The 23,152-nt window shown below is 46.6% G+C and overlaps 1 protein-coding gene across 7 annotated transcripts; it reads right to left on the bottom strand.

Annotated features, from left to right (window-relative positions):
• Positions 1-399: 399 nt before the first annotated feature.
• On the bottom strand, positions 400-22,157 carry ZNF746 (zinc finger protein 746). Of its 7 annotated transcripts, none has more exons than XM_063099166.1 (8): positions 22,075-22,095; positions 19,304-19,532; positions 18,766-19,065; positions 18,553-18,679; positions 17,422-17,535; positions 4,721-4,912; positions 4,114-4,239; positions 400-2,978 (listed from the first exon to the last, which is right to left on the bottom strand). In XM_063099166.1, the coding sequence occupies exons 3-8, from the start codon at positions 19,048-19,050 to the stop codon at positions 1,909-1,911; spliced, it is 1,914 nt and encodes a 637-aa protein (XP_062955236.1). In that variant the 5' UTR covers positions 19,051-19,065; positions 19,304-19,532; positions 22,075-22,095; the 3' UTR covers positions 400-1,908. The 7 variants fall into 7 exon arrangements, with proteins under 7 accessions (XP_062955236.1, XP_062955235.1, XP_062955232.1 ...); XM_063099165.1 differs by lacking the exon at positions 22,075-22,095 and adding an exon at positions 21,547-21,892; XM_063099162.1 differs by lacking the exon at positions 19,304-19,532 and having other exon boundaries at positions 22,075-22,157.
• Between the last annotated feature and the right edge of the window lie 995 nt (positions 22,158-23,152).

Below are 23,152 nucleotides of genomic sequence, written 5' to 3'. Positions count from 1 at the left end.
GATGCAGGAGAAAACCCTCAGCCTCCATGTTTCTTTGATATGCTGCAATCTTTCCCCAAGAACTTCCTCGTTTCATAATCTCAAATTACATAAAACTAAATCTCATATGCTACGTTTACAGTCTGACACAAAGTGATTTGATGTGTTTTGATTCTCTCTCCACATGTCAGTTTATCTCCAGTCAAAGTTCTCTGGAATCTTACATTCCTAGTTCTCAAGGACAGTCATCTCTCTGACCAAGGTGACCCAGCGCAGAAGGAGGGCGTTGAGGAAGCTGACCAGACAGCCCCTTGGAGGATGCACTTGGAGACATCAGCGACAAAAATGCAGATCTAAGAATGGAACCCACCAAACTGCCGTGGTGCTGGTTAGGTTTTATTTTAACAGAATGTTTTCTGTTCATTTGTTTTTCAAAATATCAGTTATATCAATATTAGAAGTGTAAACAGGTACAAAATATACAGTACATAGAAACAATTTTCTTAACTAGTCTATTGCCTAATAAAAGTACGCATGAGGAAGCTGAATGAATGAAAGCCATGGTCTCTCCCACCACAGGGGGGACAAGTTACCCATTTGGGGCAAGAGGACCAGTGGCTGCTCCAACAAAACAGGAATGGATATTTGTGTGGTAGGGACAGCACTGGCAGAATCAAGAAATCTGGGCTCCCTTCTAATCCCACCTTTGAGATAATATACATGGGAAAGAACAAGCCAGTTATCCCTTACCCAGCCCCACAAACTGTGCCTCCTAGAGCCCGTCGTGGGCACACTCCAAGGAGGCCAGTGCTCAGCAAAGGCAGGGCTGCATGCAAGCAGAGGGCCTTTGAGGCCTGATGATTTGACTCACGCAGGTGTGGGACAAATCTTTTAAGAGGGCAAAAATAGAAACCTTTTCTCCCCCAAACTGATGTTCCAGGAGAATGAACTGTGTCTCCCCGGTGGCTCTTCTCAGCTCCTGGCACACTGTGTGTACCCACAGTGAGAAGCTGAGATGGGTCGCCCTTGAGCAGTTTGTCTCCTCACCCCTGAAAAGAAAGAAATACCTATCTTGCTGCCTCCCAAAGTCACGGAGAGGGATCAGCCCCAAGCAGGGCAGCCAGGCCAGGCCAGGCTTGGTTCCCGGCTTTCCCGGGGACTGGATGTTTGAGGACTCAAGTCCCAGAGCCACAGTTTCTTCCCCTCCAGACTTAACACTATGGTTTCAGACAACTATCCCTTACGAAGCCCAGGGGTCACACGAAAGGGGACACTGCCAAGTTCCATTCACACGGATGCCCGAAATAGGGAAAAGTCAGGTCATCACTTTTGCGGGGACTTTTCAGAGGGAGAGGCAAGCTGGGAAATGGAACGGATGCTCCTGGACAGGTTCTTCCTGCTCAGCCCAGGTTGGGGTTCCACGGCACCCAATGGCCCTCAGTGCTCAGAGGCTGGCACAGCAGGCTCTCAGCTCCCACGAGACTGTGTGGTCCGTAGGACCCCATCGCCAGGAGTCAGTGGGGCCAGGGTCGTCCAGGTCCTTCCTCACCTCCCGTCCCCAGCGTCCCCACACACTCACCATCAGACTCGGTAAGACAGCCGATATAAACACACGCCCTGAAAACCAAAAGTACGCTACAAACTGGTGCTACTACCATTTTCCAGCTTTTTCCTCAAGAATTAAAAAAAAAAAAAAAGATTTGCAATTAAATTACTTAAATTCTACGGTGCTCAGTTTCACAATCCGAGAACTCTACTTTGTTTAGAGGTGAAAGCTGTACTGTCTGACAGTGTCTCTTTTTCCAGTGATCAGTTCAGCAACGGGGCCATGCGGTGCCCCAGTCTCTTTTCTGCCTCTGAGCTTCCCACGCCACCTGCGGTCTGCAGACGGGGCTTCTTACACTCGCGGCCGGCATGGGTCGCGGGCGCTCACAGCTCCCCGCCATCGGTGGGTCCGAGGACACTTAGGCCACAAGTCCAGTCGGTCACGAGGTCTGTGGCGGCCAAGGGTCCTTTGGAGGCGGGACTCTTGAAGGGGTCCGGGGGCGCGGGGGGCAGCGGCGGGAGCGGCTGGCCGCGGGCCGGCGCCTTGGCCCCCGCCGCGTGGTTGCGTTGGTGCTTGCGGAGGTGGTCCTTGCGGATGAAGCTCTTGCCGCACACGGTGCAGGTGAAGGGCCGCACGCCCGTGTGCGTTCGGTAGTGGTCGATGAGCTTGGAGCGCTCCGTGAAGCGCTTCTCGCACTCGGTGCAGGGGAAGGGCCGCTCGCCCGTGTGCAGCATGCGGTGGCGGATGAGGTGCGCCGGGCGCGTGAAGCAGCGGCCGCACTCCCCGCAGCGCAGCGCGCTCCCGTCCCGCGCGCCGCCACCCGCCGCGCCCGCCGCGCCGCCACCCGCGCCGTCGGGCAGCCCGCAGCCGCGCTGGTGCGCGCTCAGGCTCACCTGCAGCTGGAAGCTCTTGCCGCACGAGGCGCAGGTGAACGGCCGTCCGCCCGGGGGCGCCGCGGGGTGCTTCTTCAGCCCTGGCTTGTGGCCGAAGCCTTTGGTCCGGCCAGGGTACTTGCAGGGTTCGCTGAAGGGCCTCGGGGCCTGGCCGGGGTCTAGGACAGCCTCTCCGTTGTCGGGGGAGGAGTAAGGCAGCCCCTCCGGCCCAGTCCTTGGGTTCAAGCCCACTGGAGGTTTACAGCGGAAATTCCAGCCCCACCGGACACCACCGAAGAGCCAGTCCCCTGGAGGGGTCTCCTCCTGGGCCACGGCGGGGCTGAGCTCCCCCATGTCCCTTTCGGGCCGGGAGGGCTCTCGCAGCCCCAGCACGGGGTCCTGGCTGGGGAAGGAACTGCCCTGGCTTTCCCAGGCTCCTTCTTGGACAGGACTAGGGAAAAACCTCGTGGCTTGGCCTGGTCCGAACAGGGCCCCGTGAGCCTCTACATCAGTAGGATGCACGGGTGTGGCCACCACCTCCTCTTCCTGGACTTCTGTTTTGATCACAATTTTTACATCTGCTGAGAGAGAAAGACAGGTGTCACTCTGCCCCTGACCTGCTGAGCGAGCTGCGAATCTGATGCTTTGGTCTGGATGCTCAGCTCTACCAACGCCCCCTGGACCCGGTGGCCAAGCCCCAGGATAGCAGCTCAGGGAGGCTGCCCTCACCGAGGACACTGTGTTCCCCACACTTTCCACGGGAGAAGCACTGTCAAAGCTGCTCCCCAGGTTCCGTTTTCAATGTGGCTGTTAAGGCTCATCATGGATGTATCCTAAAAAAGGAATTCTAACCACTGGTGGCATGTGCCCAAGGGGCAAAAGCAGGGCGTGCAGGTTGGACGGATCCGAGAGTCTGCCATGGTTCTGCCACACACCAGCTCATTTTTTAACCGACAGCTCAACTGTGAATATGCACTTCAAGGGTTGTTTGAGGATTAAACCAGATAAAAGGTCTAAAACACCTTGGTATGCTATTTGGCATATAAATGTAGCCACCTAGCTAATGACAAAAATATTAGTGAATGAGTAAAAATGTTTTTGATTTTATATAAATGTGCTTGAATTTCATATCCTGAGGTTTTTTATCCAAGGGATCTTGGCTTTTAGCAGGTTTTGGGGGCTGCTAAAATATAAATTATTACTTAAAGTAATAGATAACTGTAAAACAAAAGTAAATAGAAAACTACTACATAGATTTGGTAGTTGTCCTTCCCAATTCTTACAGACACTTGTCTTTGACAGTATCAATGTCTAAGAAGTGGTTTCAGTTTAGTTTTGTTTTCTTCCATGCTAGAGCGGAGCCACAGGCTGCTTGAGTCTGGGGAAGGGGTATGTCCTTCAAGGCATCAACTTAGTAGAATAGACTGGTTAAAACCATATGAAAAAGGAACAGTCTGAAACATGGACATCCTCAAGAAAGGCCGTTCAAGCCTAAGAATTTGGAAAGAGATGAAGAATAGAATGTATGAAGAGTCATAACATCATGGACAACCAAATGCCTGGCTGAAAGGTCAGGGCCGTTCACCAATAAAAATGGGTGCCTGGTCGGGTCAGAGTATTTGCAGGCATCCCCCACAGGTAAGCATCTCCTGGATTGAGGTACCCCCTATAGGTAAGCATTGGCCTTTCCCCTCCCCCTCTCCTGCCACCCTGTACCTTCCGTGGAGGCTGCTGTGTTGAGCTTCAGTGTCCCGTCCGAGCATGCTGAAGAAGGATGGTGGGGAGGGAGATCTGCCTGCCAGGAAGTGGGCGGGATAGTGGTTGAAAAGTTGGAATGGACACCTGCAATGAGGAGAGATCAGAGCCTGTGGGTTAGGAGATAGAGGGTGTGGGAGAGGAGTCCCCATCAGAGACTTTTCTGAGTGACCTAGCTTCTCTGAACCTGGTGTCTTTTTCCCCCTTTTCCAAAGCACTGGAAGCTCAGAAGTCACCAACTTTTTTCACAGCCCCGTCCTGAATACAAGGCAACTGGGCACTTCAGTGCCTGATGCTGGAGGCCAGAAGAATGGCCATGTGGTTGATGAAGGGGGCCACTGATAGAATGGTCAGGGAAATCCCCAGGAACAGCATCACCAATGCCAGGGGGGCCCCCAGGTGTCCTTGGGTGCAGCCCCTGCCTCAAGCTGGGAAAGTGTCTGAACTAGCCAGGCCAGCTGTCTGAGAGCCCACAACTTCCCACATGCTTCTGGGAGCTCTCCTCTGTCCCTGCCCTTAGTCCCCACAACTCGCTCCCTGTGCCTGCTTGCCTTTCTCAGCTACTCACCAGAGGTGGCATCTGTGGAGATGTCTCCTGCTCCAGAGTCCAGCTGACTGAGGCCCCAGGGCTCTTCCCCAATATCTGGCTGCCCAGCAGCCCACGCCTCCACACCCAGAGCTTGCTGCTCCTGGAGCTGGAGCTCACCCTCTTGCTTGATCTGCATTAAGAGGTCAGGGGCGGGAACTGGGGGTCCCGAGCCTAGGAAAAGGAAAGTGTGTGAACATACAGCACCATGGTTCCTTGGCCCTGGGGTGGACTCATGCCCAGCCAGGGAAGTGGACACAGGTCTGGGCAGAGCATGAGGTTATGTGGTACTGGGCACATGGGTGGGGTAGGAAAGGGAGAGTTTGGGTGTGGGGAGAGGATACACAAACATTCTCATAGCTGGGCTGCTGGTCCACAGGCAAGACTGTGCTGCCCAGAGAAGTCCTGTTCTCACTTTAAACACAGAAATGCCAGATAAAACTGAACCCCAAATTCTCCCCAAATGTTACCCCCAACATATTTAAGTGAACTCAAAAGAAAGACTTCAGATACAAGAATCAAAGAAAAAATGCAAAGTCTAATCAAGAATTAGAAGGCAAGTGACCCAGAGAGTTGTTGGAATAGGCCTTAGGGGCTGGACTAAATGTCCATGTGAAGCTGAGAGCGAGGCTTGCTCATCTGTGAGATGGGGACTAGGAACATTCCATCCATCTGAGGGAGCCCACTTGTCCAGGGCCATGTGTGGGAGAGTAACATAAGACATTGCAATCCCATGTCCACACAGAATACCCCCACGGTACAGAGACCCTAAGCTGAAAAATGCACAGAAAAATTGGCTGAGAGCCATGGCAACTCGGGAGGCCCCAGCACAGGCAAATGCAAACCTGCATGGCAGAACTCCCTGCCAAGTACTACTGAAAAAAGGACAGGCTGAATGATAACAGCAACATAAGCATGTCTAAAATACTCAAAGAATTAAAGGAAGGAACAGAATCTCTAAGGTGAAAACAGCAAATTATTTTCAAAAAGACAGATTTGAAAAAGAACTAATTAGACATTGTAGCAATGAGAAAAGCAGCCATGGAAATGAAAAACGTGAGGAATGGCTTCACAACACACTGAACACAGCTGAAGAGAAAATTAGTGACTTGGAAGAGGGATCTGGGGAGACAATACAGAGTACAGCACTGAGAGATAACGAAAAAATATGAAAGAGAAGTTAAGAGACACAGAGGAGAGAATGAGAAGTGAGAAATGGGGAAACAGCAATAAGTAAAGAAATAATGGCTGAGCATTTTCCAAAATTGAAGGCATTATGAGCTTATAGTTTGAAGGAACACACCAATTCCCAAGTAGGAAATAAAAACAAACAAACCTAGACAACATTCATGTGGAATGGAATAACAGCGAAGACAAAGAGAAAATCTTAAAAGAAACCAAAGAGAAAAGAATGACACTGAGATTGAAAGCAGATTTTCTTCAGCAACTATGAAGGAAAGGAAGATAAAGGAATGTCTTCAAAATGCTGAGAGAAAATATCTGTCAACATTTTATGAGACTAGTATAATTTTGATTGCACAAACTAGTGGAAAGGTATGCAAAAGAAATTTATAAAATAATCTCATTTATGGAGAGCTATGTAAAGATTCTAAACAAAAGAATTACAAATCAAACCCAGCAATGTATTTTCAAAAAAGAAAAAGAGGATACATTATGAATGAGTTGGGTTTATCCTGAGAACTCAAGGATAAGTTAAAACTGGAAAATATAGTAACATAACTCACAAAGTTAACAGATTAATGACGAAAACAATATAGTCATCTCAACACATGTAAGAGCAGCATTCAACTCTTCTGTTTCTGGCATATGGCTGGCTAGATGTGCAGAGAAATTACTTCTAGTATGGAACATCTAAAAATGCTGAGAAAAGTATAAAAATAAAAAAAAATTTAAGCATGGATGACCTGCAAGTAAAATAAGGAAAACAAACAGAGACCAGAAACTGTAAGAAAGCCCAAATCTACAATGGTAAATCAGAGGGTGTATTTTGATCTCCTAATGCCTAGGTTTAAGTGAACCGTGCACATTTGGGGTGGAGGACTGTGAAAAGCCTGGGGTCAGCAGGATGGGAGAGTGGGTTGGAGACAGCTTCTACCACACACACATAAACCTGGGACCCCAAAGGGAGGCACTCCTAGTGGATTAAATTTACAACAAAAACATAAACTAGAACCCGCCCTACAGAAGGAGACTGCCTGTCCTGGCCTTGGCTTTAGGCTAAGCGGGGAGAAGAATCCCCCTTGGCAGTTGACACCCATGGGCAGCACTCAAGGCTGTCTGGGGCCAAGCCTCACAGCGCCAGGATGGCCTGAAAACCTCCAGGCTAAGACTGTACGTTGAAGTGGCCCCTAATTTGTGATGGCACCAGATGACCAGCAGAGGTACACACACACACATGTTCTCAGGAGGAAAGCATTTTAAACACAGCTTTCAAATAATGAGCTCATAATTACAAATCAGCACCTCAATAAGAAAACCAGCCACCTCAGTCAGTAGAAATCAGGAACTGCAGACTATGACCTGCAAAGACGTTGGATATTGGAATTATCATAGACAGAATATCAAGTTTAATATACTCAGAGAAAGAAAAGGAGGAGTGAAAGTATGAGTAAATAAGACTATCAAAACTGAGAGATCAAATTTTGAAAAAGAATCAAATATAACTTTAAAATGGCAATATAAAATAATTAAAATTAAAAAACCCAATTGATAGGTTAAACAACTAACGTACAGAATTCCTATAGAATGGAAACAACTGAATAGAGAACGGTAAACTAAGGAGAAGATAGATCAGAACAAATTATTCAGACCTCAGCAAAGAGACAGCTGAAAATATGAAGAGAGGTTCAACGTTATGGAGGCTAATACGAAAGAAAATAAAAATACGAAAGAGAATAAAAGAGAGAAAGGGGGCAAGGCAATATTCAGAGATAAAAGCAGATTTTCTCAACTGGTGAAAAATATCAGTGATTGAAGCAGGATAAAGAAAAAGAAACCCACACCTAGACACACTGTAGTGAACCTGAAGATCACCAAAGACAGCAACTTAAAAGCAGGCAGAGGAAAATGGCAGATTTCCCACAGGCGAATAATGATTAGACAGAGAACCAACTTAGTAGCAACAACAGAAGCCGGAAAAAAATAGCAAATGATCTTCAAAGGCTAAGAGAAAGTAACAAACTAGAATTATATCTTTCAAATATAGGGATGGAATAAAGGTATTTTCAGATACACATAAACTCATATACAAACACAAATACATCATCACTGGACCCACAAAAAGTAACTTCTAATGGAAGAAAAAAATTTCCAAAGTCTCCTCTAAAAGAATTGAAACAGAAGGTATAACTTTCAAACTAATTAAAAATAACAATAGTTTGAGGAGGAAAAATACCTAAATGAGTAGTTCCCAAAGGAGACGTGGTGAAAAAACAAAAAAACCCAGAAAAGGCAGGACTAATGACTAACAGCACAATTTAAGATGGTAGAAAAGAATCCAAGTAAACTAATAACCACAATCATGTTGTAAACGGTCTGGACCAGCACTGTTTAGTAGGATATACAGTGTGAATCATTTATCTCATTTTAAGTGTTCCAGTAGCCACATTAAAACAGTAAGAAGAAACAAGTGAAATAAATTTTAACAGTATATTTTATTTAACCCAATATATCTAACATGTTACTTCAACATATAATCATTATAAAATAAAATGATTTATATTATTTTTTATACATGTATCTTTTGTACACACCTTTTTTTGTGTGTATACAGTTTTCCAAATTTGGTACGTATCTTATCCTTATAGCACATCTCAAGTGCTCAATAGCTACATATGGCCAGTGGCTACTATCTTAGACATTAAAAAGGTAAAGATTATCAGACTAAAAACAAACAAAAAACCCAGCTACATGCTGTTTACAAAAGACACACCTAAAACAGAAGAAAACAGAAAGCAATGTAAAAGAATAAAAGACATACTAAGACAGAATTAACAGTTTAAAAAAATGATGCAGCTATAGCGTATTAGATGAGAGACTTTAAAAGTAAAATTATTCACAGAAATAAAAAAGAATCACTGCACAATGGTAAATTGACCAAGAAGATAAAATAGCTCTAGATTTTTAAGTTAATAACATAGCTTCAAAATAATAAAGCAAAACTGATAGAACTGGAGGGAGAAATGAACAAATCCACCTTCACAGTGGGGGATTTCAACATATTTCTCTCGGTAATTAATAAATCTAGCCAACTAAAGATTATAAAAAATTTGAACACTATTAACAAAACTTGATCAAATAGTCATAAGTAGAATCTAAACACAAGGAAGACACATGCTTTTTAAGCCATACTGAACGTTAAGAAAAAATGAACACTTCCTAGGCCACAAAACAAATTTCAGCAAATCATAAGATTAGTATTTTATACACTACATTTTCTAACTACAATACAATTAGATTAGAAACCAATAACTCCGGGCCGACCCCGGGGCTCACTCGGGAGAGTGCAGCGCTGGGAGCGCAGCAGCGCTCCCGCCGCGGGTTCGGATCCTATATAGGGATAGCCGGTTCGCTCACTGGCTGAGCGCAGTCACAAAAAAGGACAAAAAAAAAAAAAAAAAGAAACCAATAACTCCTATGTACTAAAATTTTTAATATACGTATATAAATATATATGTGTATATATATATATATATATATAGGTTTTTAAATAATCCAAGAGTCTGAGGAAAAATCACAATGAAAATTAGAAGATATTTGGGACCCAATGTTAATGAAAATATTATCAAAATATGTGGGCTACAGCTACAATGGTACTTAAAGGAAATTTTATACGCTTGTACGTTTATATTAAAAACAGAGACAGGAAGAAAATTAAAGGGTTAAGTGGCCAATGCAAGATGTTAGAGGAAAAAATAACATCAACATCATCTCTTTACAAAGTAGAAAGAAATAATAGCTATAAGAGTGTAAATAAAACATAAAACAGAGAGAATACAGACAGCCAAAAGTTGGTTCACTGAAGAGAATATTGAACCAATTGATCTCCAGCAGGATTATCAGGAGATAAGGAGACAGCACCAATAGCCATAAGAAGAATGAAAAAGGAGACACAATTTTAGATGCAGCAGAGATTAAAAAGTTAGAGAGGATATTATGAATGTTATTGCAAGTAATTTGGAAACTCTGGGGAAATAGACAAATTCCTTGAAAAATTACAACTCGCCAAAACTGACTAAAGAAGGAATAGAAAACCTGAATAGTCCTATAACTAAAATAAATCAAATCAGTAGTCAAGAATCTCCCCCACAAAGAAAACTTGAGCCAGGTGACCCCACTGTGTTTCCTACTAAACATTCAAGGAATAGATAATTCCAACACTATACAAACTCTCAGAGCAAATAAAAACAGAGAGAATATAGCACAGCACATATCTTTAATACCAAAACCAGATAAAGACTGAGAAAAGAAAATTACAGGCCCATCTTACTCATGAACAAAGATTCAAAAATCCTAAAAAAAATAATTTTCATACTAAATCCAGCAATGTACTTAAAAGATCATGACTAAGTGAAGTTTATTTCAGGATTGCAAGGTTGGTTCAATATTGAAAAATAACATAAGTTATAGGGCCGGCCCATGGCTCACTTGGGAGAGTGTGGTGCTGATAACACCAAGGCCACAGGTTCGGATCCCTATATAGGGATGGCCGGTTAGCTCAGGAGAACGTGGTGCTGACAACACCAAGTCAAGGGTTAAGATCCCCTTACTGGTCATCTTTAAAAAAAAAAGGAAAATAACATAATTTACCTTATTAGTAGGTTAAAGAAGAAAAACCATATAATCATCTCAACAGATACCAAAAAATATTCTACAAAATTCAACAGTCATTGCTGCTAGAAACACCTGGCTGACCAACAATATAGGACATTTCTTTAGTTTGATAAAAGGTATTTGTAAACAAAATCTTTAACAAATATTATACTCAATGAGAAAAGTTAAAAAACATTCTCTTTAAAATCATAAGCCAAGCTTGCCTTTAGGTCAGTTTGTTAGAGCATGGTGCTGACAACACCAAGGTCAGGCGTTCAATTCCTATACTGGCCAGCAAAACAAAAACAAAAACAAAAAAAGCTAATAAAATACCTGTTATCATCACTTCCATTTAAGGATTTTCTGGGAATTCTTAGCCAACACAATAAAACAAGAGAAAAATAAACCATAAAGATTTGAAAAGAAGAAACAAAAAATTCTTATTACTCACAGATGATTTTATCTTTTCAGAAAATCTGAGAATCATTAGACAATTATTAGAAAAGTTATTAGCATTAATGAGAACTTTAGCAAGGTTCCTAGATAGAAAGATCAATAAATGAAAGACAGCTGTGTTTTCTTATACTATTAGGGTTTTGGGGGAGCCCACCAATTACTAGTTTTCTTCCATGTCATGGATCGTAACAAATGGAGAAAAACAAAAGAGGAAGGCCGGTGAGGCTAAGCTATTTTTATTACTGATAATTCAGGATGTAGCTTTTATCTGTGGGCAGGAGGGATTCTTAGTACTGAAAACTTCAGAAAGTTAGCCACTGGACCGAGATGGAAAGGGCCTGTCCCTAGCAGAACATCACAGACAGCCTGTTCCCCAGAGGCAGCTAGCTGCCCAGGGACTGTGCTTTTCCACCTCTTGCTCCCCAGCTCTCCAGCGAGGCATGTCCTTCACCCCAAAAGAGGATGGCCCACAGAGGCAGGGAGAGATTGGAATGTTACCTGACCTGAGCTCCTGCTTCAGGAGAAAAAGTCCCTGGCCCCCTTTAATCTATCAGCCACAAACAGAAAATGCAAATTAATAAGAGATGCCATTAACAATGGCGATTTCAAAAAAAAAATACAAGGAAACTAGGAACATATCTAACAACAACAACAAAAAAAACAAATATGCAAGACACTTTGGGGAGAAAATTATAACATTGAGACATTATAGGCGAGCTAATGGAGGGACTTAGGATATTTATTCACAGATAACATGACTCAATAGTGAAAGTGTCCATTCTCTCCAAAATGTTTCATAGATTAAATGCAATTCCAACTATAACCCCAACTGGATTTTTCTTGGAACCTGATAAGGCAATTTGAAAGTTTACCTGAAAGAGCAAAGGAAAAGAAGAGCCAAAGTGTGAGTGAAAAAGACCCAGAGGCTCTACCTCGTATCACCACTAAAATCCATGACCAAAGGATTAAGAACGTGACCATGAAAGGCAAAACTTTAGACCTTTCCGTTGGAAATATGAGATGGTGCATTACAAACTTGAGGTAGGAAAAAATTTCTTAACTGTTTAAGACACAAAAAAGCACCAACCGTAAAGGAAAAAGACTAGTTAAATCCAAGGATGTTAAAATGAAACACATCTGTTCTTTAAAATATACCATTCATGGAGATGATATCAGCAACCCATATAACTGACACAAAGTTTTATATGAACTCATACAAATCAATGAGTAAAGGAAAAACAAAACAAAAATGAACAAAAGACAGGCATTTCACGAAGAGGAAAGATGAATGGCCCATAAATAGAAGACATAATGTCCAATCTCATTAACTCAGAAAATGTTTTAAACCGCAGATTTTAAGCCATTTCACTTCCACCAGATGGGCAGCAATGAAAACGGCACTTGGGAGGCTGGTGAGGATGAGGTGTGACAGGAGCCCTCAGGTCCTGCAGTGGGCTGCCAACTGGTGGCCCACTTCAGAGAACACTTTGACATTACCTGGAAAAGTCAACACACGCATCTTTCCTATGACCCAGGAATTCCACTCCTGGGTCTACACCTAGGGAAACTTTTACACATGCATAAGAATTTTCACAACAGCATTGTCCCTAAAAATAAAAACAATTAGAAACAACACAAATGCACACCAACAGTAGAAGGAGTAAATGCATCGTGTTAGAGCCATAAAACAGAAAACTACAAAGTGGTGAAAACTGCGAAAACGAAAGAACAGCTATGCTACGTCTACATGGGTGACTCTCAAAAACATAATGTCGATGAGAAAAGCAACTTAAAAAAGAATATATGTGGTATGATTCCATTCATAAACAGTTCAAAAACAGGTAAAGCTAAACAATGTTATTTAGGAATATATCCAGAGGGAACAAAAAGGAAAGCAAAGCAAGGGACTGATCAGCTGTGTTTCTGAATTTTCTGTTTATCTGCAAGAGGAAGGGAGGGGATGACCGGGGAGGTTCTAGTTGTGATTATTTCTTATGCTGGGTGTTGGGAATATGGGTGTTTACTATCATTTTCCAAACTTTACATGAATTTTGTTCTGTACGCATTTTGTTTATTGTTATGTATAATACTGAGTAACAATGTTTTACCGGAAACAAACACAATATTAGAAAAAGGAAAAAAGCAGCATTCGATACAATATAACACTTGTTCACAAAAAAAACTTTTGGCTGGCCAGAAGTAGAAGGAAACATCTTTAAACTGAGTGTCTTCAAAAGCCTACAGCAAAAAATCATACTTAATGCCGAAACTCCAGAAGTAGATTTTCCTGAGAACTTGACATAAAGATTCTGAAATTCATATAGAACAACAAAGATTCAAGAATAGCCAAGAAAAGTTCTGAAGAACAGTAGGTCTACTAGATATTAGGGCTTATTAAAAAGTTAAAAGAGCGTAGTGTTGGCACAGAGACAGACAAAGAGATCAGTGAAACAGAATAAAGAGCCCAGAAACAGCCTTGTGCACATATGGAAACCTAGTTCATGAAAGAGCTGGCATTACAGATCAGTGGAGAAAAGACAATATTCAGCAAACTCTGTTGGAAAATCAGTCTTCCTCATGGGGAAAAAAAATTAAATCCTTCCTTGCAACCTATACAAATATTAATTTTAAATGGATTAAAGACTTAAATTTGAAAAGGAAAACTTTAAAAGTTTTATAAGAAATATAGGAGAATATCTTTCTGACCTTGAAAAAGCACAGATCATAAAGGAAAAGACTGAGATGTTTGACTCTACCAACAGTGAAACTTCTGTGCAAGAGCCACAAAGTTAAAAGACCTGCCACGGACTAGGAGATGTTTTTAATGCAAATAACAAAAGATTAGTATCTAGAACACAGACAAGTCCTGAATCAATAAGAAACTGAAAAGTAAGTCAGTAGAAAAAAGGAAGACAATTCATAAGATAAGACACCAAATAAACACATGAAAAGAATGCTCAGCTTCACTAACAGCTGGGGAAACACAAATTGAAACCAGGTACCATTTCACCTTCCCCAGACCAGCGATGAGAAGTGGGCAAAGATGTAAGAACACAGGTGCTTCATAACTGCAGGTGGGAGTATGAGCTCGTGTAACCATGAGGAGAGCAATGTGGCAGGGGCAGAGGTGAAGGCAAGCATGCCTGGGACACAGCAGGGCCAGCTCTGGGTCCACTCCCTGGAGGGACATCTGCACAAGAGACATGCTCAGGAATGTTCATTGCAGTATCCCTTGTGATAGAGAAAAATTAGACACAGCTTAAGTGGAAATCAATGGAGAAGTGGAAAATAAATTGTAATATAGTTGTTTTTGAAATGGTAAGCATCTGTTGAAATGAATGAACTTGATCTATATGTATCAACATGGAAAAATCTAAAATACAGAATACTGAGTGATAAACATAATGACATCTATGTAATTTCTCAAAACACACGTGAGGACTGAGGGGCTCCAGCGCTGAAAGGCCCCAAAGAGCAACAGGAACCACAAAGAAAAAGCAGCGAGGGAGGCAGGAAGAAGCAGGCAGCCAGGTATCCTGTAAGTCAAAGTTGTTGACTCTAGGTGGCAAATGTCACAATCAGGCCAAGCAAGAAGACACACTTCTCAGCACCATGGAGGTCCCTGGTGACTGAGATGGGAGGGGTCCTGGTGGAAGGGGTTCAAGAGAGTGGGAAGGCAGGGGGAAGAGATGGCAAGCACACATGGTGCTCCTGCCACAAAGAAGGGCTGAGAAATGGGCAGTTGCTGGAGGGTGTGGGGTCAAGGCAGGATTGTTTGTGTGGCCCTTGAGAAAGTGGCATGGGGTGCAATCTAGTGTCAGGTGGAAGGAGAGGCCTTTCATGGGAGAGTTGAGGGTCATTTTTTTTTTTTTTTTGGCAGCTGGCCGGCCAGGGGATCTGAACCCTTCAGGAGCACGCACTACTGAGTGAGTAACCAGCCAGCCCTGGATCGGTAGTTTAGGAGTCACAGGAGCAAATACAGAGAAGAGAGGCACAGGTGTAGGGACATGGGGCAGGAGGGCCGGGAGAGTGATATATTTCTTTTTAATTAAAAAAATAAGAAATTGTTTTTTTAAACACAAAAACCTTCTCAGCTTGCAGTTCATACAGAAACAGATGGGCTAGGCTTGGCTAGAGAGCTGTAGTTTGCTGACCTCTGGGCTAGGGAGGCCACTGAGATGCTACCACCACCGGGCAGAGCGCCCACTTGAAGCTGCTAGTTGCCAATATAAGGTGAGACAGGCAGCGTGCGTGTGGGCTCTTCTCCAGCCACATGCAGCTGCTTGGTTGTGGGTGCAGGTGCAGAGCAGAGACAGATTTCACCAGGATGATGGTTTTGCCAGGTGGACACAATGAACAAAAGAAGGGTGAGGGATCTGAGGCAGAATGCAAGGGGGTGACTATAATGATGGGCACGGCAGGAACTGAGGATGGCCTGGGACAGTGAAAAGCCAACAGGATCAATGGTGAGTAGGTCCCAAAGGATTGAAGAACTGCTGGAATTGGGGCACCACACAGAGACCTGGAGGGCGAGGATGGCCATGGGTTGGGTGGAGAAGGGGCAAAGGACCTCAATGTGGACACTGCCATCACCAGGAGGGAGGGGTGCCCCAAGGCCTGAGCCCCAAAAAGGGGGTTTCTAGAAAGGAGGAATGGAGACTGGCAAGGGGGCAATAATGAGGAGTGAGGACACCTGCCCCTGCAGGCCTGGGGTCAGAGGGACGTGGGGAAGGGGACAACAGTACCAGGAGGGCTGTAGGGAAGCAGTGCCCTCGGGAGAGCCAGGGCTTAGACAAGCAAGAATGGTGGAAGCACTCAGGGTTTGGTGGGTCTGGCACACCAGAGGGACTAGCAGGAGGCAAGAGGAGGAGGAGATGAGGGCTGACAAAGAGAAAGACCATGCCAAATGGGGTGAGGGACGAGCTAGGAGTCCTGGGTCCTTGGATGGAAGAGGACAGGATAAAGGCTGCACAGGATTCCTGTTGACAGGCTCAAGGTGGACAGTGGGGTTTGTGAGTGTTGGAGGGGGTCTTGCTCCAGCATATTTCTGGTCCCTATTCACTCTCATGAATGATGGTGTGGAAGCCAAGGAAGCCTCCACACGTTAAATACAGTAAAGTGCCACATGATGACATTTCAGTTAACGACGACCCCATATATGTGGTGGTTCTGTAAGGCTATACGGAGCTGGAGGCATACAGTAGGCTGTACCATCCAGGTTTGTGTAAACAAACTATGATGTTTGCACAATGATGAAATCGCCTATCAACACAATCCTCAGAACGTATCCCTGTAGTTAAGTGAGACGTGACTGTATAATCAAACCAACCCACCATGAACCTTCCACTCAGGTTAAGAAGCTGGAGGCTGCCTGTGCCGTAACCCTCTTTTCCGTCCGGACAGTATTCTCTTCTTAGGCATTCTCCTAGCCTCTAGCTTTCAGCACTGTCCTTGGCACCTAGAGGACTCTCAAAATACATTTGTTGAACTAAACTGTGAATGTGTTACTGAACACTGGCAATGTGTTCAGTTCTGTACATGGGTCTGCCCTTGGTAAAGTGAAAATGCAACTGAGGTGAAAAACAAATATGTAAGACACAGTTAATGAAACACGAGTTAAGCACAGGAGGACGGCTGAGTTACACAGGTGTTGAGTGAAAGGGGAATGCAGGGCAGGTGGGACAGTCACGGGAGGTCTTTTGGAGGAAGCAGGGGTGGAGCCCAGCAGAGTCGGGGTCTCCTTGGTCAAAGGACCCAGCAAGGTCATCGCTTCAGGAATTTGGCTTTGCTCCTGGGTCCACCTGTCCTTTCTTTAACTTTCAAAGGTGCTGACTGGCTCCAGGAAAATCTGAGACAATGATATCGGGTAACCAGATTCACCTTAAATAAATTTGTGGTTCTAATCATATTGAACTATGTGGCTAGTCAATGGGTTTATGTTCTGTAACTAATAATGGATGTAAATGACATTTGATTCTTAGATGGAGGCAAGGCTGACTCTTTGCAATACTATGAATGGATTCTGTCTTCAATACACTCTTACCTTCCCTATCAGTGTTCTCCTCTGTCCTTTCCTAATTCTGTGCTGCTGGCTCTCTTTCCTAAAAGACTAGGTTTGCCATCCATTTCCATGAGGGAAAGTATTAGTTTCTAGAGTGTTAGCTGAATAGGCTAGAGGTTATAACTATAAAAAACATAGACTTAAAACATTCAATGGAGAGTGCAAAATAAATAAATAAATAAATAAATAAATAAATAAATTTTAAATAAAACATTAAAGTTTGGTGTTTTTCCTTGGCTCTCTCTGGAAAGAAAAGAAACTTCATCCTGGCCCTTTACTTTTCTGTTTCCAATTGATCACCTGGTGTCTCCCTGGCCTTCTGGCAACCCCTTACCTGGACTCGGGTCCACAGGAACATCTGGAATCTTGGGGCCAGTGCGACGCCAGTTGCATGGCTCCTTCCCTTGTTCAATCTGGGAGAGGACCTCGGGCTTGGAGATGGCGTAGTCTGAGGACAGACAGGAAGGTTAGCTTTTGCCATGTTCTAGTCAGAGCTGGAGATAGGCAGCCTGGAAAACCAAGAATGGTCTAAATTTCTAAATTTCTTGATTGATACATAGCAGCAGTTTTTGACAGGAGTTAATTTTGCTCCCCAGGAGACATTTGGCAATGTCTGGAGACAATTTTGATTGTCGTAACTAGGAGCTGGTGCTACTGGCACCTGGTGGGTAGAGGCCAGGGATGTTGTTGAACATCCAACAGTGCATAGGACAGGCCCCCCAACAAGAATTATCTGGTCCAAAATGTCAGTCGTGCAGAGTTAAGAAACTCTGGTACAGTGTCCACATTAAAAAGCAGTCATTTCTGCAAATGAAACATAGCATCATGTCTGCAACCTGCTCCCATCCTCACTAAACATGCCTTCCTACCCTCAGCTCCGGGGTCACACAGAATCCACCAGGGAGAGGAAATATGCCCAGGAAGAAAAAGAGTCCCGGCCCTTCCTGGGCAGTATCAAATAAGGAAAGCAGCACTAGCCTCAAGGCCTAGGGTATGCAATGCTTCAGGGCACGGAGAAAATGTCTGCTGCAAGAAGCAGGGTCCTCCAATACTCTCCACTAACCCCAAGGCTTGCCACTGTAAAGGACATACGTTTCCATAAGAGAAGGCTGAAAGAAAAAGCCTTCTTCAAATGTGGGGTCGATTATCCACTGGATCTGAGTGCAGCAGGAGCCTTCTCCACTCCAAGTTTCTGCAAGAGCAGAAGGGTCCATACTCCAGGCCCGGTTAGAAGTGGGACCACCACCTCTTAGTCCGGCACTCAGTGAACCTCAACTGCCAGGCGGAAGGGAGCTTTGACTCCATCACCCAGGGCTCATCTTTAGTAGGAGGAAGAGATAAGTGTTTGCAGGGTCAAAGTTTCTAGTCGTTTACATATTGCTGAGGTGAAAACAACCAGCATGAAGACAGAGGTCTGAGGACTTGCAAAATCCCATTTAACAGAGAAATGAGTGTGCAGCCTTACCCAGGGAGACCAGCGTCTCATAGTTGCCCCGCATCATGTGCTTGTAGAGCTCCTTCTGCCAGTCCTCCAGCTTGCCCCACTCCTGCTCGGAAAAATACACGGCCACATCATCAAAGGTCACGGGCACCTGGAACCATAAGTGTCACACTTGCTCACCCACATGCTTACAAGCCCAGCCCCTTGGCTCTGCCACCCCAAGGCGCCCAGGACTACCTTGGGGGCCTCCCCCTTGCTGCCTGGGGGCAGCCGCAGGATCCAGAAGTTCCTGTTGCGCAGCAGGTTCTCCACGTTCTCCAGCCGCCGCTGCAGCAGCCCGTACTCCTGCAGCAGGGTCCCCAGCACCGCCCACTTGCCCTCCAGCTGGTTCCCGAACTCCACAGCCGTCTTTTCGCAGTCGGCCAGCTTCTTCTCGGCCATTCCAGTTCGACCTTCCAGGGAAAGCAAGCGAGCAGCTTGCGATTCAATCTTCCTCTCCATGGCCTGAATCGTAGCTGCCATTGTCCATGGGGAAATCTTTCAGAAATGAGAAAGAGAAACCAGCATCATTCATTTCATCCTCTGTTTTCCTTAAGCCTCTCTCTCCTAGGTGTGGGGGAGCCCATGTCTGTGGCAAGTGGGGACATACTGTACCACACGCCAGATAGTAACTGGCGGTCATTTCCTTTGGGTATCTTAGATCTGACTGTGTCTGAGCAGGTGCTTTTCCTCCAGGCCTTGGCAGCACACTGTGCAGACTCCTATCAGTGCTTACCACCCTATGCAGTTATCTCCCTACATGGTGAGCTTCCAGAAGGCGGTAGTGCATCTTTTCACAGCACAGGGCTTGACACATGGTAGGCGCTCAGTGCAATTTTGTTAAATAAACAGTAAACTTAACATTGCTGGGGTGTTTTAGTGGAGAAATGGTAAACTGAAGATTTACTAGAGCCCAGCCTGCACCTCCTGTCATGATTGCACAGAAACTGTCTACTGACGATGACCTAGCAAAAAGAAAAAAAAAACAGCTGGTTCACTGAAACAGCACAAACAACAGTGTTGCTCAATTTCTTTTTGTAAAAAAGATCTCATGTCCCCTTTTAACAAACATAAAAATCAAATGGCCAATTCCCCTTCTCCCAGGACGTTCTGATATTGTCCCCTCCCCAACTGTTCCTCCCCCACAAGCTAAAATCACCATTGTTGCAAATCTCTCCCAGTCAAGAGTTGGATTTTTTGACATTACACGAGCCCTGAGATTCTGATTTTTTCTCTTTCAATTCCAACCCCTCCCAAGGTAAAAAATGGTCTCAGACATTTTTGTAGCTGCATTGGGATCAGTCTATAGTCTGGTAAGGAAGATGGACACAGGCCACAAAGTTAGACTTTTAAACTTGCGGCAACCACCATAAAGACATGGGGGCTTCTTTGTCACTGGAAATGTTCACACAGTGACTTGAGTGACCAGTAGTTGGGGACAATGAAGAAAGGGCATGTTTTGCTTTGGGTGGGGAGTGGACTACTGGACCCACCCACATCTGAAGATGGGACCCACGGGGCAGTGAGGAGGTCTTGGTATTGGTGCCTTCTTCTATCAGTGACTGAGGATCAATGGTTCCTTAAAACATTCTGGAAATCATTCCTAAGCAAAAGGTTGGTGACTATTTGCAAAATAAATAAGTGACTACTAGGAGCTAGTGTGGATTCATGTAGAGAAAGCCACTGAGAAACAGACTGTGGATGGACCCTCAGAAAAAAGAAACAAAAGGATAGTTTGAGCACAGGCAGAAAAAAAAATTGTCTCAGCTGGTGCTTAAGAAATTCTTTGGTTGTGTGGAAGAACACTGGACCTGAAGAAGGTAGGACTTTAGCTTGGTCTCAAATGATGGGAGGTTTTGGATAGGCAGAGAGCTGTTTCCAGGGGAAAAACTGGATGGGGCTGAGAGTCTTGTTCTCAAGGAGTGCGTGGTCTGGCCCCAACAGCCTCACACAGTGCCCCAGGCTGGTGCCTTGGGAGGCTGGCTTGGCTCTGGGCTCGTGTGAGGCCACAGTCCACCAACAGTCACCTTTCTTTCCCTCATTCTTCCCTCTCCCGGATCAATCTCTGCCATATGATCCGAGTTCACTCCAGAAGTGTCCTTCCCTCTATCACCCAGCTCCCCACCCACTGAAATCCTACCCATCCTTCAAGTGCATTATCACAACCTTTATATTGCAGGAAAAGGGCATCCATACAGACCTACTTTATTAGGGAAACGTTAGTCTTTAATATTAGAACAACAGGGCACACAGTTTTCATACCACTTAATGGGGCCAGGACGCCCTATGTAAGGCCTTCACACTATTTGGTGGAAGGTAGCAACTATGCTCTGCTGAAGCCCCGCTCCTTTCTAAAGGGTGGGTGGAATACTGTTTGGGGATGTCCTCAGACTCCTGCCTGGGAAGCCAAAACTGTGCTTGAGAGGAGCCCATGGCAAGAGGACGCCAGATCCTTCCCACCCACATGATGAAGTCCAGGCATCCAGACTCCTTCCAACTCCCTCTCTGCCGCCTCCTCTCCCACTGCACCAAAGCCATCTTCCAGGCTTGTGGACTCCTTTCTGTTCCTTGAACACACCCTGCACTATCCCGGCTCTCCGTGCCTTTGCCCAAGGCCTTCTCCCTCCCTGAAAAGCTCCACCGGTCCAGCTCGGCCTGATGAAGTCCGAGCCTTCCCTAAAAGCCCAGCTCAAATCGCAGGAGCACAGAGAACCGGGCCGGGAAGGGGAGCAGGGTGCGCGGCGAGCCCCCCGGCCCTCCTGGCCTGCGCTCCCACCATCTGCTTCTCGACGCAGGCGGTCCCCCTCTGTCCTGCCGGATTATTCCCGGTGGGCCTGTCGGCGTCCCCGTCACACGCCGGGCCCCTGGGCACACACAGCGGCTGTGTCTTCTCACACTTTCCAGCTGTGCGATACGGGCAAGTTAACTTCTCTAGGCCTCGGGCTTGTCTTTTGTACGGCAGATGACAACAGTACCTACCCCGCAGGTCTGTCGTGAGGACAAAATAACGCAGAACCAGGGCTCGCTGCGGTGCCCGGCTCCACACACCGACCCCCAGCGAGCCGGGCACGTAGTGGGCGCTCAGCGTGTGAGGAATCGGAGCCGACACCTCCCAGGTGCCACCATGCCGCTGGGGGGGCTGGGGAGGGACGCCCGGGCCCAGCGCTGGGGAGAGAAAGGAGCCGCGGGTGGGGGCGCGGGACGGAGGGGACAGCGGCTGGGGCGGGGGCAGGAAGCCTCGGAGGGCTGCAGGAACTCGGCGTGGGGCGGCCTCCGGGGCGGGGACGGCCGTTCCGCCCCTGCCCAGGCTCGGCCCGGAGCGGGGGGCCCCGGCCGGAGGGCGCCGTAGGCCCCGACGGACCCCGCGCCCCGCTCGCCGGGGCCCCAGGCTCGGCGGCCCGGCCCGGCCCCCGGAGCCCCTGCACGGGGCCTGCGGCGCCGTGTGCTGGGCCCGGGCCGCCCGGGGCCCCGAGGCCGCGCGTCCGTGCGCGCGCGGGCCGCCCTTACCGGAGCCGCGGCCGCCTCGGCCATGGCCCTGCGCTGTCCGGCCCGGCCCGCAGGAAGTCGCTGCCGCCGCCGCCGCGCGCGCGGCCCCACGCAGGCCCGGCCGCCCGGTCCTCCCCGCAGGCGGCGCCGGCCGGCCCTGCCTTCCCCGCCGCGCTCTCGGTGGCCGGCCTGCCGCCGCTCCGCCCGCACACGCGCCGCCGCCGTCAGCGCCCGGCAGCTCCACACTGCATCCTGGGAGCCGCGCCGCGGCCCGGCCGACGAAGGCCCGTGAGGCTTCCTGGAGGCAGCGCGGCCGCACAGCACCCCCTGCAGCCCGACAGGAGAACGGCAGCCGCCCGCCCGCCCGCGGCCCCACCCCGCCCCGCCCGCCCGCGGCGGCCCGAGCCCCGGAGCCGCTGCCCAGGGACTCGGTTGCCCAGAGTCACGTCCCCGCTCGTGGGACCAACCGGGCGCCAGCTCGGGGGCGCGTCCCAGCCCCGGCCCCGCAAGCCGGCGACGGGGCCTCCCCCGGCGGGGTGCCGCCCTGGGTGACAGCGGCGACCCGGCCCCCGCGCGCCCAGCACGGTCACTTCTGCGCTTCAGGTCCAGGTCCGGGGCCAGGAGATGTGGGCTTTTGACGGGGTGAGTCTGTAGCTCACGTCTGTCTTTCGTTTGAAGTGGAATAAATGCTTCCGACAACAGGAACACAGTTCTGTCAATCCCGGTGGCAGCCGATTAGAATTTCCTATAATGTGTTTATTACTTATGGTAAACATTTGTCAATGGAATGAACAAGGGAACACGACACCATCATTTAAATTTATTTTGGTGAAGAACTTAGTATGGAAAGATGTTCATGATATTTTAAGGGGAGAGGCCGGTCCAGAAGGATCCCATTTATTTTTTATTTTTTAAAAAAGTCTCTCTATATAAAGTATATATAAAGTCTCCTTAGAATGTGTATATATAAAAACACAAGATCTATGTATAAAGTGTTTATAAACATTATATATACATAGGAATATCAGCAGAGTCTAGTTTTCTTTAATAGTGAGTCTAGTTTTCTTTAATAGTCAGACCATAGGCCGTCTTGATGCAT

This window comes from Cynocephalus volans, chromosome 6 (assembly GCF_027409185.1).
Source record: "Cynocephalus volans isolate mCynVol1 chromosome 6, mCynVol1.pri, whole genome shotgun sequence".
Classification (NCBI taxonomy): Eukaryota; Metazoa; Chordata; class Mammalia; order Dermoptera; family Cynocephalidae; genus Cynocephalus; species Cynocephalus volans.
Note: the sequence above shows the minus strand (reverse complement) of the source record. Positions and strands in the feature narration are given on the sequence as shown.

Coding starts and splice junctions, on each gene's coding strand:
- ZNF746 (XM_063099162.1), bottom strand. CDS start 22,098: ATGGCCGAGGCGGCCGCGGCTCCG. Junction 19,066..22,074: donor CCGAGGCGGCCGCGGCTCCG/GTAAGGGCGGCC, acceptor CATTTCTGAAAG/ATTTCCCCATGGACAATGGC. Junction 4,913..17,421: donor TCCTGTGGACCCGAGTCCAG/GTAAGGGGTTGC, acceptor TCCTTTTCCTAG/GCTCGGGACCCCCAGTTCCC.